The sequence below is a fragment of the Lontra canadensis genome, unplaced genomic scaffold (assembly GCF_010015895.1).
Source record: "Lontra canadensis isolate GAN:19392208 unplaced genomic scaffold, GSC_riverotter_1.0 scaffold10, whole genome shotgun sequence".
NCBI lineage: Eukaryota > Metazoa > Chordata > Mammalia > Carnivora > Mustelidae > Lontra > Lontra canadensis.
In genome coordinates, this window is record NW_022631004.1 from 2,882,136 (window position 1) to 2,899,552 (window position 17,417).

At 39.0% G+C, this 17,417-nt stretch overlaps 1 protein-coding gene across 3 annotated transcripts in view; it reads right to left on the bottom strand.

Moving 5' to 3' along the window:
- Window positions 1-17,417, bottom strand: part of CBR4 (carbonyl reductase 4) — a 68,109-nt gene that overhangs the window by 13,712 nt on the left and 36,980 nt on the right. Inside the window, exon 5 of one of the 3 annotated variants that reach the window (XM_032855462.1) lies at window positions 6,477-6,826. The exons of the other annotated variants lie outside the window; for them this stretch is intronic. Coding sequence (XP_032711353.1) covers window positions 6,822-6,826 — 5 coding nt within the window. The 3' untranslated portion in view covers window positions 6,477-6,821. Of the gene's footprint in view, window positions 1-6,476; window positions 6,827-17,417 lie in introns of those variants that run through there. 3 annotated transcript variants of the gene reach the window in all.

Consider the following 17,417-nt stretch of genomic DNA (forward strand, 5'->3'; position numbering starts at 1 on the left):
TTCTCAGGCTAGGAATGCTCGTCCTCTTAGACTTCTTCAATCCATTATAAGCACCATTAACTGACATTTCCTAGGAAAGAATATTTATATCAATGCAGGAAAGTTCCTATCTACATGACAAGTAAAGAATAAAGAAGTTGTGGTGCTGTGTTGGCACCAGGCAGACTGCTGTTATCACTATCACTTAAGAAGCTATCACATCAGCCTGAGACATTCAATGACTCAAGTTAGTGCTCTGCCAAAAGTGCAAATCACCACATGTCATAAAGGTGACAATTCAAAGTGTAATAAGCTCTTCTGAGAAAGAAAGTACTTAGAAATAGAGCTCCAGGGGAGCCTTGGTGGCTCAGTCAAACATCTGCCTTGGTCACGGGGCATGATCCCAGCATCCTGGGACAGAGCTCCGCACTGGGCTCTCTGCTCAGCGGGGAGTCTGCTTCTCTCTCTCCCCTCCCCCTGCTTGTGCGTGCGCTCCCTCTCTCTCTCTCTGTCTCTCTGTCTCTCTCTGCATCAAATAAATAAAAATAAAATCTTAAAAAGAAAGAAAGAGAGCTCTAAGGCCTGAAGCCTAGGGAATGGCTTGTTACAGAAATGTGAAGGCTAAGCATTGTCCTAGGTGATAAGAAGCACAGCTACTGACTGATCTCTGAGCTTTAGAAGGACTTCAGGTAATTTCTCAATCTCTTCAGCTCAACCAAAAGTAGGATAACAATTATTTGTACAAGGAGGTATAACTAGGGCCAAAGATTTTGAGATCTTCAGAAAAAATTTTATGTGGCCTAATACTTCAGTTTCTGACTATGGCAAAGTAGCTCATTAAAGTAAGTATGTAACTAAAATTATGACAACGGAACTCCACACAGATTGTATATAAAAACAATTTATGGGGAAAGGGGAATAAAAACACTCAAAGGAGTCACACAAATTAACTATAATTCAGAACAAACTCCCCTCCTTGATTGAAATTAATATAAGTTGTTGACTATTTGGCTGACTGCACATTCCTCCCTTCGATGTATAAAATAAGAAAAAAATGTGTCAGGAGGAATGTGTTCTGTAGCTGCAGTAAAACCTCCCTACCCATGAAATTCTTACTCTACCCAGAGAACACCCATTATCCTTTCCTAAATCATAAAGATTTTAGCTTTCATTAGAAAGATGTTAAATCAATCTTGTAAAGGATAATTACAAAAGGGGGTTTAAAATAAAAGCCTGAGTAAAAACAGAGAATTTGGCCACAGAGCCTTGTGAAAAATAAAAGAAACAGAAGAGAGCTAAACTTTAGAGCCACAAGAGGGAAGAAGTTGGAAAATGGTTGCCATGAGGTGTCAGGACTCCGCCCTTGTGGGCTCTGCATGCTGCTCTCCTAGTCCAGCTAGCTAAAGCCACACATAATTCAGTACACTCAAATGGGGCTTGAGAAAACCCAGCTTGGCCAATGGAGGCCGGCCATACAAGCCATACAGAACAAGGTTTTAAGAGGTCACTTATAGACTTTTGTTATCAAAAAAGCATCACAGTATGCTTGGAGTCAAGAACTTTGAGTTGTAACATCACAGGCAAGGTGAACATGTAAACGGGGAACTAAACCAGGCCTCTGAAAATGCAACACTATTACAATTTTGATACTCCCTTTTGAAAAACAGTCTTATTTTCTTAGTAAATTTAAAAGTATTTATAGGACCTTCATGGGTTCACTCTCAATTTTAGTCTCTCAACCTTACATTTTAAGTTCGCATAATATTTTAAGTCCATCAACCATAAGAGAGTTTAACTATGAATTTGGACTATACATATTTTTTCACAAATTGTTAATTATGCAAAAGCAAAAGTACACTTAAGAATTTAATAGGAAAAAAATGTTGACGATTATTCTTTTGGTGTTTATAAAATAAAGAATTGGGCAGGGTATTATTTAATGCCACTGTGCTGCTAACGTGCAATGGAATTTATGTGTACTCATTTACATTCCTTTATGGTGTGGTCTCAAATGTTTGCTTATTGATTCTCATAAGTAGAGACTGTCAAGCATACAAAACCAGAAAAATCCATTATAGATACCTGTGCTGTTCAGAGCATGCAAAATGTCAGATTTCACCTACAGCATGAGATACTGTCTTTATTCATACTGATTTTTTTTTTTAAAGATTTTATTTATTTATTTGACAGAGGGAGAGACAGTGAAAAAGAGAACACAAGCTGGGAGAGCAAAGGGAGAGGAGAAGCAGGCTTCCCACTGAGCAGGGAGCCTGATGGCAGGGCTTGATACCAGGACCCCGGAATCATGACCTGAGCCGAAGGCAGACACTTGAAGTCTGAGCCACCCAGATGCTCCCATACTGATCTGTTCTTGATATTAAATTTTTATCTAAAAATTTACTGTGCCTACTTCACAAAAAACAACTCCAATTTTATAACTGGAGTTTAAATATTTAAATTAACATGCTTTCACTAAATTCTATCTTTTGGGAAGTTTTTCACAGAGCAGTAGTTCTCCAAGTGTGACCATCAGAAACTTAGTGGAAATGCAAACTCTTGAACCCTCCAGCACACCCACTGAATTGGACTCTGGGCTGGGGTAGGGGTGGAGGTGTGTGTCTAGCAATCTGAGACAGAGAAAAGTCTCCTGATTTATCCTGGCACAGAAGCTATTCTTAAGAACCACAGTCTCAGGAAAATCAGAAATCCTAGTTCTCTCCCTGCTCAGTAGATTCTAAGAGCTGTTCTTCTTTGTTGCATTCTCAAAGAATCTGTGAAGTTAGTAAATAAATCATTTCCTTCAGAAAAGACAGTGGTATTTGCATGTGATTCTTCAGAGCACCTAATGAGAACAGCAGACTAGTAAGAAATCTGTTCTCCGCCAATGAGATATCTTGAAGAGAATTCAGGAACTTTATCTTAATTTGCTTAAGTAGTACTTAATGCTTCAGTAGAGGCAGACTTACATTATCTGTAAGTAACTACATTATCTGTAAGTAACCCTAACATATTATACATGCTCAGATTCTCCAGGATGCTAGATAGCAAGCACCAGAATCCTCCCCAATGTAGGAGAGCAGACTGTCTGATGAAGGAGGTAAATTCTCCCCATGAATGTCCATTCACCTCATGAAAATAATGTACTATCACAAAATGTGAATAAGTTATAGAGAAACATCCATTTAAGTGGAACTGCTGGGATTTCCAATTCCAGATGGTACCTTAAACACACATTTTTAGTTCCACTATGTCCTAAAGTAACAAAAACATAACCTTCAAAAGTATGTTTGTCTGTTCCGGCATAAATCTTTGGATTTAAGTTAAATAAGACAAAGAGAAGGGAGACAAGACCAATCAATGCAAGAACACTGTGACAGTAGAAAATAGATGGAATCTGGACCCTAACTTACAGCAGATTCAAAACTAAATTCTGGCCAGAATGAGAAAAACTGAACAACCCAATTTCCATGGCAGATGCCCAAAAAAGATTCTATATGGTACTTTTGGAAGTCAATATTATGATGGCAAGTTTAAAAGAGCAAGACTGGTTGAAAATATGTTTTAGAAGCAACTGGACTCTCTGATCCTATCCTTTGCACACAAGACTAGATGGCAAAACACAAGCTTTCTGGACTGGTCTGAGAGACAATCAGGCACCCATAATGATAGGATACCAATTAATGAGGAATCAAGTGAAAGTTTACAGCTTTCTTCCCCTCTTTCAGTTCCAGAATGCTGACAGCCAGTAGGCCAGACAAGTAAACTCTTGGAGAATCAAGAGAAAACCAGCAGATTTACTGGTTCTCAAGGTAGGGTCCAAGAACCCCTGAGAATCTCTAGATCCTCTAAGAGAGTAAGCAAGGTAACATTTTCAATGTTATTTGCCATTTTCACTCTTATTCTCTCAAAACTGTCAAGTTTTCAAAGGCTATGCTATGTGTGATATTGCAAGATATTAAAAGCAGAAATTAATGTGGGTCCAGATGTCTTCTATTAAGCTAGGTATTGAAAAGATTTACAAAAATATAAAATAGTGTCACTTCCAATTTTTTTGGTTTTGAAAATAACATTCATAAAAATATTTCTATTAACATGAAATGTGTTTACTGTTATTTTTGATGGATAAATATTTTTAAAATTAAGTTTTAATTTCTATCATGGTAAATACTAATAGATGTAAGCCACATAAACTAGTACTTTGGGGTCCTTAATCTCTTTAGCATGTAAAGGGGTCCCTAGACCAAATCATTTGAGAACACGTGAGTTAAAAAAAACTGACTTGGGGGGCACCTGGGTGGCTCAGTGGGTTAAGCCTCTGCCTTCGGCTCAGGTCATGATCTCAGGGTCCTGGGATCGAGCCCCGCATCGGGTTCTCTGCTCGGCAGTGAGCCTGCTTCCCCCTCTCTCTGCCTGCCTCTCTGTCTACTTGTGCTCTCTCTCTCTCTCTCTGTCAAATAAATAAATAAATAAAATCTTTAAAAAAAAAAAAAAAAAAAAAAACTGACTTGGGGATTCTGCCAGTGAAAATGTCCACATCACCCCACAGTGAAGACCAGAGCCAACAGTGCCCACCAATGTACATAAAACTATTTATTTAAAAAAAAATTTTTAAACACCTTATTTTAAAATAAAACACAGATACAAAAAATCCCACATAAAACAAATACATGGCTTAGTGATTTATTTTAAGGTTAACACTCTTAAAAACACCATTTAGGTAAAAAAATGGAATTTTGCCACATGCCCCAAAAGCCCTCCACATGTCCTATAGATACTATAATTTAGTCTTGCCCCTGTTGTTGTTGTTTGTGGTGAAACAGACACAGCATAAAATTTACTGTTTTAACCATTTTTAAATGCAAAGTTCAGTTTGCCCTACTTTTAAATTTAATATGCTTTTTTTTTAAGATTTTATTTATTCATTTGATAGACAGAGATCACAAGTAGGCAGAGAGAGGCAGGCAGAGAGAGAGAGGAGGAAGCAGGTTCCCCGCGGAGCAGAGAGCCCGATGTGGGGCTCGATCCCAGGACACCAGGATCATGACCTGAGCCGAAGGCAGAGGCTTTAACCCACTGAGCCACCCAGGCGCCCCTAATATGCTTTTAAAGTCTCTCTTAACCTACCGTTTTCCTTACTTGAGGAAATCAGGCATTTGAGGCTATAGAGTGTTTTATAGACTGCATTTTGCCAAATGCTACTCATGGTGCAATTCAATGTTTTCTTCTGTCCTTGGTATTTCCTGCAAATTAGCAAATGGATCTGGAGGTAGAGCAGATGTGAGTTCAATCTATTCTGCTTTTTAATATCCCACTATCCAGTATAAGAAAACTGCCAAAAATCACAAAAGATTTGAGGACAGTATCTAATATAAGGATCCAAAAAGTAAAGCAACCTGGAGAAAGAGTAACTAGAGCAGAAAATTTCTATGGTTAATAAGCTCAGGGGAAGAAGGGAAAACAATGAATACAGGAAACAAGCACAAGATGCTATTAATAAGGAATATTCAGAAAATGAAAAGAAAATCTTAGGAACTAAAAATAAGCTGGTAAAATTAAAATGTGGTTTCAAGATAAAACTGGGGGAACGCACCCAAAAAGTAAGACAAAAAAGAGAAAGAGAGATTGAAAGGGTCCACAAACGTATAAAGAAAGACCCATACCAAAGCACACCATAATAAAATCTTGCAACACTGCAGGCAAAGAGAAGGTCTTGACTTTCAGAGGGAAATATATACACCAAAGAAACAGGTTTTATTTAAAACTTCTTAATATCAACACCATAACACTTAGGACACTGGAGAAATTCCTTCAAAATTCTGAGGAAAAATTGTTTCTAACCTAGTATACTACACTCAGTCAATTTAACAATTAGGAAAAATTAAAGACAAACATTGAAGGTCTCAAAAATGTTATCTCCTATGCAACTTTTCTCAGGAAGTTACCTGAAGACATGTTCTACCAAAGACGTTATCAATCCAAAAAAGGAAGACATGAGATCCATAGGGGATCCAACGGGTAGGGGAAGCAAAGGGAATTTATAAGATGACACTGAGAGAAGATCCTAAGAAACAGCTAAGCAGCAAATCTAGAGAACAACCAGTGAAGGCTGCAGCAGATCAGGAGACTAGAAAGATTTACTGAAGACAAAAAACTGATCAATTACCAGTGTTTTGGCATATACAGTTGACCCTTGAACAACACAGGTTTCAACTGTGTGGGTTCACTTACATGCAGATTTTTTTCTGATAAATACAATATGGTACTATAAATGTATTTCTCTTTTTATGCTTTTCTTAATAACATTTTCATTTCTAGCTTACTTTATTGTAAGAATACAGTATATAATACATATATGAAATATGTGTTAATCAACTGCTTGCTATCAGTAAGGCTTCTGGTCAACTGTAGACTATTAGGAGTCGAGTTTGGGGGAAGTCAAAAGTTTTACATGAATTTTTGACAGCATGGGTGGTGGGGGGGGAGGCCTGTGCCCCTAAATCCCATGTTGTTCAAGGGTCAACTCTACTAACAGGATATTTATACAGTTGGGAAAAGTTTGGGATTAGTGATGGTTGAGAACACAGAAAACTAAACAAAAAAGGTTATTCATTCAAGGGAAAACAAAATATTGTGCAAGGAAAGAAAAGTAACCACCAAATACTAACACAGCTCAGCTAAGAATACTGTTTATGTAATTATAATAAGGTAACTGCTGATTATGATGTACTTATATTGGGAAATGGTGGAATGGGAAATGCACTTGCATGCAGCAGTGGTAGGGTGCTTGCTGCTCAAAGACAGGAAATCCTCATCTTCTTAGTGGGAAGTTAATACATAATGCCTTACTCTGTAAAAAACAATAAACATTAATTACCAATAAGGAGGTTAATATCAAATGAATCAGAAATTAAAGTGATTCCCTCTGAGGAACAGAAAAATGATTCTCAATGTGTGATACATATAACAACTAAATTTAAATAATGAACTGTAAGAATGGTATTGCTGGAGCTTTGGACGGGAGGTACTCTTTCAAAGATGACAGAATGTATTTTATGCTATTTTGGTTTTCTCTTTGATTGCTTTCAGTTTGGAGCTTAGGTCATATTTCTCACTCACAAGACTAATACACTGTGTTCCTAGTTGTAAAAACCTGGAAAGCAAAGCAGGGCCACTGTGGAAGTATTCTGCAGGAAGATAGTCTCAGTCCTAGCCCCAGCCCACTCTCACTATGAAGTTTAAGCCCTGGGACACCCAGTTTTGGAACTGACTTCATGTGCATATGAACACTGCTGGAGACAGGCCATGGAGCCTGGGCCAAGAGCATAAGAGTGGCCAGCTGTGGGACAGCATGTCCACAGGGATTAATCTGAGCTCAGTACAATAGAACCACAAGGAAAGATATGATTAAAACGAATCAGACTCTGAGAAACCACGGGAAAGTTGCATAATGGCTTGCCAGTTCCCTGATGACCTAAAGGCATAAATATTTACTTCTAACTGACCGCTTAACCAAAGGGAATAAAGTGATGTAAAGAATGCAAAAGGCACAGTAGACACTGATTTCAGAATAAGCTTTCACTAAGTTATGCTCAGGGATAGAGGTCAAGGTTTACATTTTGTAAATAAACCAAAAATCATATTGCTCATAACCCATATGTTTCAGATCAAGAGGAATAGATAAATTTGAAAAACAGGACTTGAAAAATAAGGCTGAGAAGGTACATCAGTAATAGTGGAAAATACTGAAGTACAAAACATAATGCTTCGGAACCGGAAGAACTCCAGATACAATACACTAGTTGCACCAAAAGCACCAGAAATCCTATCAGGAGGAATGGAAATAAAACTTAGTAAGCACCTACTATGTGTCAGGCACTGCACTGGTACGTTTAATGCTGCTAATCCTTACAGCAATTCTAGGAACTGTTAATATCTTTTATAGGTGAGGAAACAGGCTGAAAGGAGGAATGTCATTTGCCAAAATTGGTCAACTATTTTCAGTTAGAAAGTGAACCCAGGGCTTTCTGGCCTCAAAAGCTTTATTTTTCCAATAATCTCAGTGTAAAGATATGAAACCCTCTGCTGGGGCCACGGCTTAACGCTTATGAAAAGGGACTACAAATTAGTGACATGATACCCTTTTAGCAGGTGAGAAGTTAGTATAAGATATCACTCAAAACACCTATAAGATATCACTCAAAACACAAATGATTCCTATTACACTCCTGGTGAGCACTGTAGGTATTAATTTCCCACAGATACTTAGATGAATATGTTAGCTAAAATAATTTAAAGATAGAGCATAGATTTCCACCACTCTCAGGAAGGAAGAAACAGCCTCTTCAGGATATATTCTGAACACCACATCAGCACCGTTTATTTGAAGCCTTGACAGCCCAGCTTTCTGAGGACGAAATTAATACGAAACGCTTCTCTTCAAACTAAAATAAAAGAGACTTTACTGTTGGAAGACAATTTAGAGGCTTTTAATTAAAAACTAACCATTTTGATTGTTCTGGCAAATGTCATACTAGAAGACGTACATGACACACTACTGCAGGACTATTAAGAGTACATCGAGCCTCTCATGAAACAGAAGTAAATTCTGTTCTCCAAAGAGTGTGCCCCAAGTTGCCCTCTCATCCAAAATTCATACATTTACTCCCCAAACTACCATCCTCCCTTTCTCTTTTATCAACTTTATTGAAGTATAAGTCATTCATTTAAAGTGTATAATTTAATTAATTCTGAAAATATACATACCCATAAAACTGTCACTATGATCAAGACACAAAATATTTCCATCACCCTTAGAAGTTTTCTGGTGCCTCTTTGTGGTCCATCCCTCCATCTACCCTCAGGCCCGGGCAATTACTCCGATGCTATCTGTCATTTGAGATGAGTTTATATTTTCTAGGATTTTATATAACTAGATTTTCTAGGATTTTATATAACTAGATGTCCTCTTCGGGCTCTATTTCACTCAGCTTATTTTGCAATTCACCCATGAGTATCAGTAGTTGATTCTTTGAGCTACTGAGCAGTATTCTGTTATATGCACACCACTTATTGTTTATCCATTCTCTTATTAATGTATATATAGTGCTTATAATTTGGGTACTATAAATAAGGCTGCTATGAACAATAATGTACAAATCTTTATGTGGACATATATTTTAATTATATTGGGAAAGTATCTGGGAGTAAAATGGCTGAGTTGTAAAGTATGTGTATGTTTAACTTTTTAAGATTCTACTAATAGCTTTTCATGGGACACCTGGGTGGCTCAGTTGGTTAAGTGTCCAACTCTTGGTTTCGGCTCAGGTCATGGTCTTGTGGTTGTGGGATCCAGCCCCCACGGAGATTCTCTCTCCCCCTCTCTCCCCTCTATCTCCCCCCTCTCCCCCACTCATGCGTGCACTCTCTCCCTAAAATAAATAAATCTTTTTTAAAAATTAGGTAATACAGTTTTTCAACATTTAACATTCCCATTAGCCACATATGAAAGTTGTGGTTGTTCTGTATACTCTGTATTATCAGTCTTTTTCATTTTACTGTTCTAATACATATATAGTGATACCTCATTGTGCTTCAAAATGGGTTTTTCAAGATTTTATTTATTTATTTATTTATTTGACACAGAGAGAGAGAGACAGCAAGAGGGAACACAAGCAGGGGGAATGGGAGAAGCAGGCTTCCCACCAACCAGGGAGCCTGATGCAGGGCTCGATCCCAGACACTGGAACCATGACCTGAGCTGAAGGCAGAGGCTTTATCACCTGAGCCACCCAGGCGCCCCTCAATATGGTTTTAATTCAGATTTCCCGGATCACTTAAGCTACTGAGCAACTTTTCAGGTACTTACAGTCATTCATATAACTTCTTTTATGAAATGTCTGATCAAATCTTTTGGCCACTTTTTATTTGGTTGTCTTATTTTTAGTTTTAACAGCTTATTACATATTCTGAAAATAAGTCCTTTTTCATATATATATATATATATATATATATATATATATATATATATAGCAAATAGTTTCTCCTAGTCTCTGACCTACCTTTCATTTTCCTAACAGTATCTTCCAAGGCGCAAAAATTGATAAAATCCAATTTATTTTTTTTTCTGTATGAATTTTTGCCTTTTGTGTCCTAACTAATCTCTGACTACCTCAAGGTCACAAAGTTTTATTTCTGTATTTTCTTCTAGAACTTTTACAATTCTAGTTTTTATATTTACATCTTGTGCATTTCAAATTAACTTTTATATATGGTGTGAAGTCAGGGTCAAGGTTCATTTTTCTATATGACTATAAGATGTTACAACACTATTTGCTGGAAGACTTTCCCTTCTTCATTCAAAAGATTAGGCAACTTTATCAAAAATCAACCGACCAGGGGTGTCTGGGTAGCTCAGTCGTTAAGCATCTGCCTTTGGCTCAGGTCATGATTCCAGGATCCTGGGATCAAGCCCCGCATCCAGCTCCCTGTTCAGTGTGAGGCCTGCTTCTCCCTCTCCCATTACTTGTGTCCCCTCTCTCACTGTCTCTCTGTCAAATAAATAAAATCTTAAAAAAAAAAAAAAAATCAACTGACCATTCTTGAGTGGATTCACTCCTGGGTTCTTTTTTCAGTTCCACTGATCTATATTATATATCCATCTTTTCAGTAATACCACACTGTCTTGATTACAGTTGCATTGTAATTAATCTTGAAATGAGGTAGTAATTTCTCCAAATTTGCTCACCTTATATAAAACTGCTTTGACTAATCTAGGGTGTTCACATTTCCTTATAAATTTTAAAATCAGCTTATCAGTTTCTATGTTTGTAAAAAAAAAAAACTGTTGGAATTTTTATTGAGAGTGGGACAAGACAGGGAGGCACTAGGAAGGTACCTCAAACAACTGAAGATCATGCTATAGAGAGGAGTTTTAGAGTTCTGTTAAAAAGTTTAGGGGATCGAGGGAAGCCTGGGTGGCCCAATGGTTAAGTGTCTGCCTTCGGCTCAGGTCATGATCCCAGGATCCTGGGATCAAGTCCTCATCAGGCTCCCTGCTCAGCAGGGCGCCTGCTTATCCCTCTCCCACTCCCCCTGCATGTGTTCCTTCTCTTGCGGTCTCTCTGTCAAATAAAAAGTTTAAGGGATAGAATCTTAATGGATATATCTTAAACTAAACAAATATAAAACAAAGCAATTATTAACTCCAGAAAATCCTCCAAAAATGAGAATGGGAAAAAACATAATTATAGAATACTCCATGCCTCAACTTTGTAGCAGATAATATTCGCACATGGCCCTCAACACTATCTGGCAATTATACTACCGTCCTCTAAACATCTCACTTTCTCATTCTCCATGATGACAGATTCAAACCTCTACTCTCCTCAAACTCCAATGTCCCTCTTGGAGGTGAGGGTAGAGTGTCTCACAATCTCTACAGAAAAAATAAAAACACCATCTGAGGCTGACAGTCATGAATTTCGCATAAAGCCAATTTTTCATTTTACATGATTTCCTAATACAGCCTTTAGCTCTTCCACTATTAGCACAGAGAAAGCCAAGAGCTGTTCATGTAAATTTATGATTTGCCAGACAGATGCAATAAAACTACAAAGGGGCAACGGAATGTAGGGCATTGTCAACAAACATGTTGTCCTTAATATAGTGGATCATGAAGTTCTGCTGAATTTCCAGACAATCAAAGTCCCTTTGGACAACACTGTAACAGAGGGAAGTGGAGTCAATATATCTCTAGGGCATGATCAAAAATGTGTACTTTTGTCCATTCTAAGTGTGTGTGAACTGCTTCTGATCCCCCTTCCTGATAGTCAGAGAAGGTGTTCATTCTCTATTATCAATACCCGCATATGAAGTGCCACAGACCATGTTGCTCTACTCTAGTAAGAACATCTTATCTGATATAGCAACTGTGGTCAGGAAATTGCTTGGTTAAATGTGTAACAGTTCATCATCACCTACCATCAGTCGTCTGTGGGGGAAATCTCATTAATTAAATGGGAGTATGACAGGAATCGCCACCCTCAACCATTAAGTCTTTAAGACTAACATTAACCTCTACCATTCAGTGGGGATACGTTATTGCTTCTGATTTACATTTTTGTGCAACAGTCCCAGTAGTTTCCACCTGTCCTTTCCTACTATAAGGGTTCTTATTCCATAGGTTAAACATGATGGTGTTGCCATTTACTAAATATATCCATGCTGATTACACATTCAGGAACAGGGAAAATGACCACACAGTGAGTCTAGAGATACAGTGAGCACAGCTGCGAGACAGACTTGAGCCAGGACTCCATTTATCACCTGGCTTCCACATGCCCCCCATATTCACATGAGAATCATTATGGGGTCTCAGATCCCCTGGTAGCAATATTAGCTTGACCTAGTTTCCAATAATTCTTTAAAGATCTGGAAAGATCTCTCTCTCCAGTGGACTGTTAAAATGTCCACACTACCCAAAGCAATCTGCAAATTCAATACAATCCCTATTAAAATTCCAGTGGCATTTTTCCCCAGAAACAGAACAATCTTAAAATTAGTACAGAACCATAATAGACCCCAAGTAGCCAAAGCAATCTTGAAAAAGAAGAACAAACCTAAAGGCATCGTGCTCCCTGACCACAAAGGTACAGTAATCAAAACAGTATTATACCAGTGCAAAAACAGACACAAAGTTCAATGAAACATTACTGAGAACCCAAAAAGAAACACAGAAATGAAAACACACAAATATGGTCAATTAATTTTTGACAAAGGAGCCAATAAATACAACAGGGAAAGGACAGTATCTTCAACAAACGGTGTTGAGAAAATCAGATAGCCACAGGCAAAAAAAAAAAAAAAGAAAAAGAAACTGGATCACTATCTTACACCATATACAAAAATTAACTCAGGATTGGAGACCTGAATGTAAGACCTGAAATCATAAAACTGCTAGAAAAAAGCACAGGTGGTAAGCTCCTTGACGTTTGTCCTTGATGATTTTTTGGATCTCACACCAAAATCAAAGGCAATAAAAGCAAAACTAAGCAAGTAGGACTGCTAAAAATCTTCTGCACAGCGAAGGAAGCCATCAGCAAAATGATAAGGCAAGCTACCAAATAGAAGGAAATACTTGCAAGTAATATATCTGATTTTATATATATATATATATATATATATATAAAAAACATAAAAAACTTACATTAAAGAAACCCATGCAACTCAATAGTTAGAAAAACCAAACAATCTGATTAAAAAATGGGCAGAGAACCTGAATAGATACGTTTCCAAAAAAAACATACAGATGATCAACATGTACCTGAAAAGGTGCTCAATATGACTAATCATGAGGGAAATGCAAATCAAAACTAAAGGAGATACCATCTCATACCTGTCCAAATGGCTATTATCAAAAACAAAACAAACAAACAAAAAACCCAAGAAATAACAAGTGTTGGTGAAGATACGGAGAAAAGGAAAGCCTGTGCACTGCTGGTGGGAATATAAATTGGTGCAGCCAATACAGTAAACAAGAGGAGGTTCTTCAAAAAACTTAAAATAGCACTACAACATGAATCAGCAATTCTACCTTTGGGTATTTATCTGAACAAAATGGAAACACTAACTCCCTAGTGGGCATTACCCTAGGAACATAAACTCCCAGGCACTTCTAACGTTTTGGGCAGGCAGGCAAAGAATGTTCTGGCAGTGCTAGGACAGCCTGTCAACGAAGAGAAAAAGGTGGTGACTACTGGGAATGAAAGCATACCAGGACCAATATGCACAAATAGGGTAAAGGATTCTAAAGTGATAAGATGGAGGTCTGACAGCTTCTGCTACATATATGTGTACATATGCAACAGTTCTTTTTGGATCAACAATAGGGCTATAGGGTACGTGTGTGTGTGTTCAACTTTACTAGTAATGTCTATCTAGTTCTCAAACTGTGTACCAATTAATACTCATCTCAGCACATCATATTTAAGAGGGGCTTCTGACTTCTATCCTTTACAACTTTGCAACTGAAATTACGGTCCACAGAGCATCAGCATAGGCATCACTCAGACCTTTGTTAGAAAGCCAGTATATCAAGCCCCACTCCAGATCTGCTAACCCAGAATATACATTTTTCAAAGATCTTTAAGTGATTCAAATTAAAGTTTGAGAAGTCCTGCTCTATCACTTAGTATTATCGACTCATTAATTTTTGCTACTCAACTGTCAAAAGAAGTCTCACTTTGGACTTGAGTCGTACATCCTTTATTAGTTTCAACATACATTCAACATACATTGACTATGTGTTTCCTCTTCCATAAAATGCCTGTTTTGTGCCTTTTGCACCTTTTCCTACTGGGTTATTCTTCCTGATTGACTTTTCACTTTATATTCTGGATACTGACTGTTCTGGAAGTAATCTCTGCATTTAATGTGAAGTAAACACAAAATTTCAATTTCCTTCACCACTTGTTTTTGGATTCTGCACCTATCAATCCAGAAAAATAATTCTAAGTAACCAATCATTTCCATATAACTAATCCATCTTTTTGCCCCTTACTTAACATGTTTAGCACACTGATATTCAGGAATCCCTCCTTCAAGAAAATGCTCTTTCAGTGGCTTCAGTGGCTTTCCACAATATTCTCCTCATTTCCTACCTACCACTCTGACTAGTTCTTCTCACTATTCTCTTGCAAGCTCATCTATCTCAAACAGATGAGGAAATGCCAATGTTACTCAAGTCTTCATCCTACGTTCACACTTAGAACAGTGCCTCGCACATGGTAAGTAGTATCCAAGTATCTGGAAATATCATCATCACATTCTCACCCTAAACTCTCTACATGGGCAATCTCTTCCATTCCTTTAATTACCATTTATACAGAGATGATCTATAGTGTATCTCTTGTCCACATTTCCCCTTGGAGCTCCTGATTTATGTGTACTTGATGTCTCCTTCAGCATGTTTAAAATTAAACTCGTGATTTTCCCTTCCCTCCCTCCACAAAACTTGGCTTTACTCAATAGTTTCTGTGAACACCATCACTCATCCAGGTTTATAAATCAGAAATGCATCTGTTTCCTATATTCAATCCACTGCCAAGTAGTGATGATTTTCAACACTGACCACTTACCTCCATTTCGATTCCCACTACCTCTAAATTCAACCTTCTATTATCTCTCACTTGGACTACCCCAAATGTAGGTCTTCTTGCACTATTTTCTTTTTCTTTCCTCCATACTAAAGCCAGCTTCAGCTTTTCAAAATGCATCACGTTTCTACTTATAATCCTTCAGTGGCTCTTAGGATAAAGTGCAAAACATTTAACATGGGCTCAAAGATCTGTAGACTAGATTTACAGCCTCTACTCTCACCAACCCCTCCCCTTTGTTCTGCATTCCAGGAATCATAGCCTTTCAATCCCTGACTCACCATGCTCCCTCTCACCAAAAAGATTTTTACATATGCTGTTCCTTCTGAATGGAAGGTTTAATTTTAGTTCAACCATCCCTGCCTCAGAGAAGCCATTCCTAAACTTCCACAATAGGTCAAATTCCCCAGTAGGATGGTTCAGTAGTAATAAGAACTTCTCATTCTTGCAGTGCTCCTCTCAGCTGCAATATTGTATGTGTGTGATTGTTTAAGGTGTGCTTGCCCTCCACCCTAACCCCATTAGTCTGTGAGCTCCAAGAAACTAGGACTCATTTATTTCTGTTTTTCTCACCATTGTACCTCCCATGACTAATAGGATCTGGTACATACTTAATGAAGTAATACTTCATTACTTAATGAAGCAATGAACACTGAATCACTGAAAACTTTTCTTTCTAAAGTATTTCCACATTTTCTTGACTCTATTATACACATAGCAGAATTTCCAGAAATGGGGTTCCTGACATATGTTTAAAATTTGGGGGGAGGAGCTGATTCTGGTCCAAGATGGCAATGCAGGAACTCACCAGAACTCACCTCCTCCATGGGCACAACAAATTTATACCAATATACAGAGCAATTCCTCCTGAAGAATTGAGGTCTGAGTGAACAACTTTTGCATAACAAAAGATAGAGACCACACAGAATGGCAAGAGGAGACAGGACACAGTAATTAACTAATAAAGTAATCACCCCCTCCAACACTGCAAACTCCAGTTGGGGCCAGGGGGATAATATTAAGGAACTGTGAACAGACTCATCTGTCCTGGGTCACAGAAAAAAGGCCACAGTTTACAAGGGCAAGTAGAATATAAAGAACTAGGCCTAGAACCCTGTCAAATGGCAGGGGAGTTGCTGGAACTCTCTCCGGACTGAAGGGGCTAGCAGGTGCCCCAGTTTACATTCCTCCCCACCGACCCACCTTATAGCACAAGGTCCAGATGTCACAGGTGGCCTGCTGCCTGAGCAAGCCCTAGGCACAAAGCCCATACCAGCCCAAGATAACCTGGGGCACGGAGGCAGCGGGGGTGGGGGGGGGGAGGAGGGGTGGGGAAGCTGTGGTTTAAAAGGACAACTAGAATATGGAAGAACTTCCCTGGAACCCTGCCAAGTGGCAGCAGAACTACTGCATCTTTCTCCAGGACAGAAGGCCTAGCAAGCACTATAGTTTACTTTCCCCTCCACCTCAATAACATGGACATGAACAAGAGTCTACGCACCCTAGGCAGCCTACTACCTCAGCAAGCCCTGAGCCTCTGGCCCACACCAGCCCAAGCCATCCCACTAAGGTGGCCTCAGCACCGTGCACATCAGGACACTACTGTCCAGCACACACCACAGCTCCAGCCATCTCACCTAGAAGACACAGGCCAAAGCACCCTAGAACATTCCAGGCCTGCACCACTTTGGCTCCAGACAACCTGCACAGGCAACCCTGGCACACAGCACTACCTGCATTGGCTCCAGCTTTTCCTGAGCATCATGGCCCACAACCATTTCAGCTACAGATGTCTTACAGGGACACCCTTATGCAGAGCACTTTAGGACCTTACCCATCCATGCCCCACCTCACAACCAGCCACCCTGCCAGATCATGCCCTATCCAGAGTGCCCCAGAACTCCCCAACCCATGCTCAATTCAGCTCCAGCTGCCTCACCAGGGCGTCACATAAAACAAGTGCCCTGGAACCAACGTGCACTTTGTCTTGGTTCCAGACACCTTGCCTGGGTACCCCTCCACTGAGGACTCCAGGATACCCACTTTAGCTTCAGCTATCCTATCACAGTGCCCCCAATGAAGAGAGCCCAGGACTCCCTGGCTTAATACTAACTTCAGTTTCAGCTTTTCTGCTACAGCATCCTCTGCACAGAGAGCCCTGGGACCACCCTGGCTCACACCAACTTCAGCTCCTGCCATCTCAGCAGGACAGACCCAGTCCATGCCAGTCACAGCTTGCCAACCAACCTAAGTTAGCAAGTATACACAGTCTACACAAAGGATGAT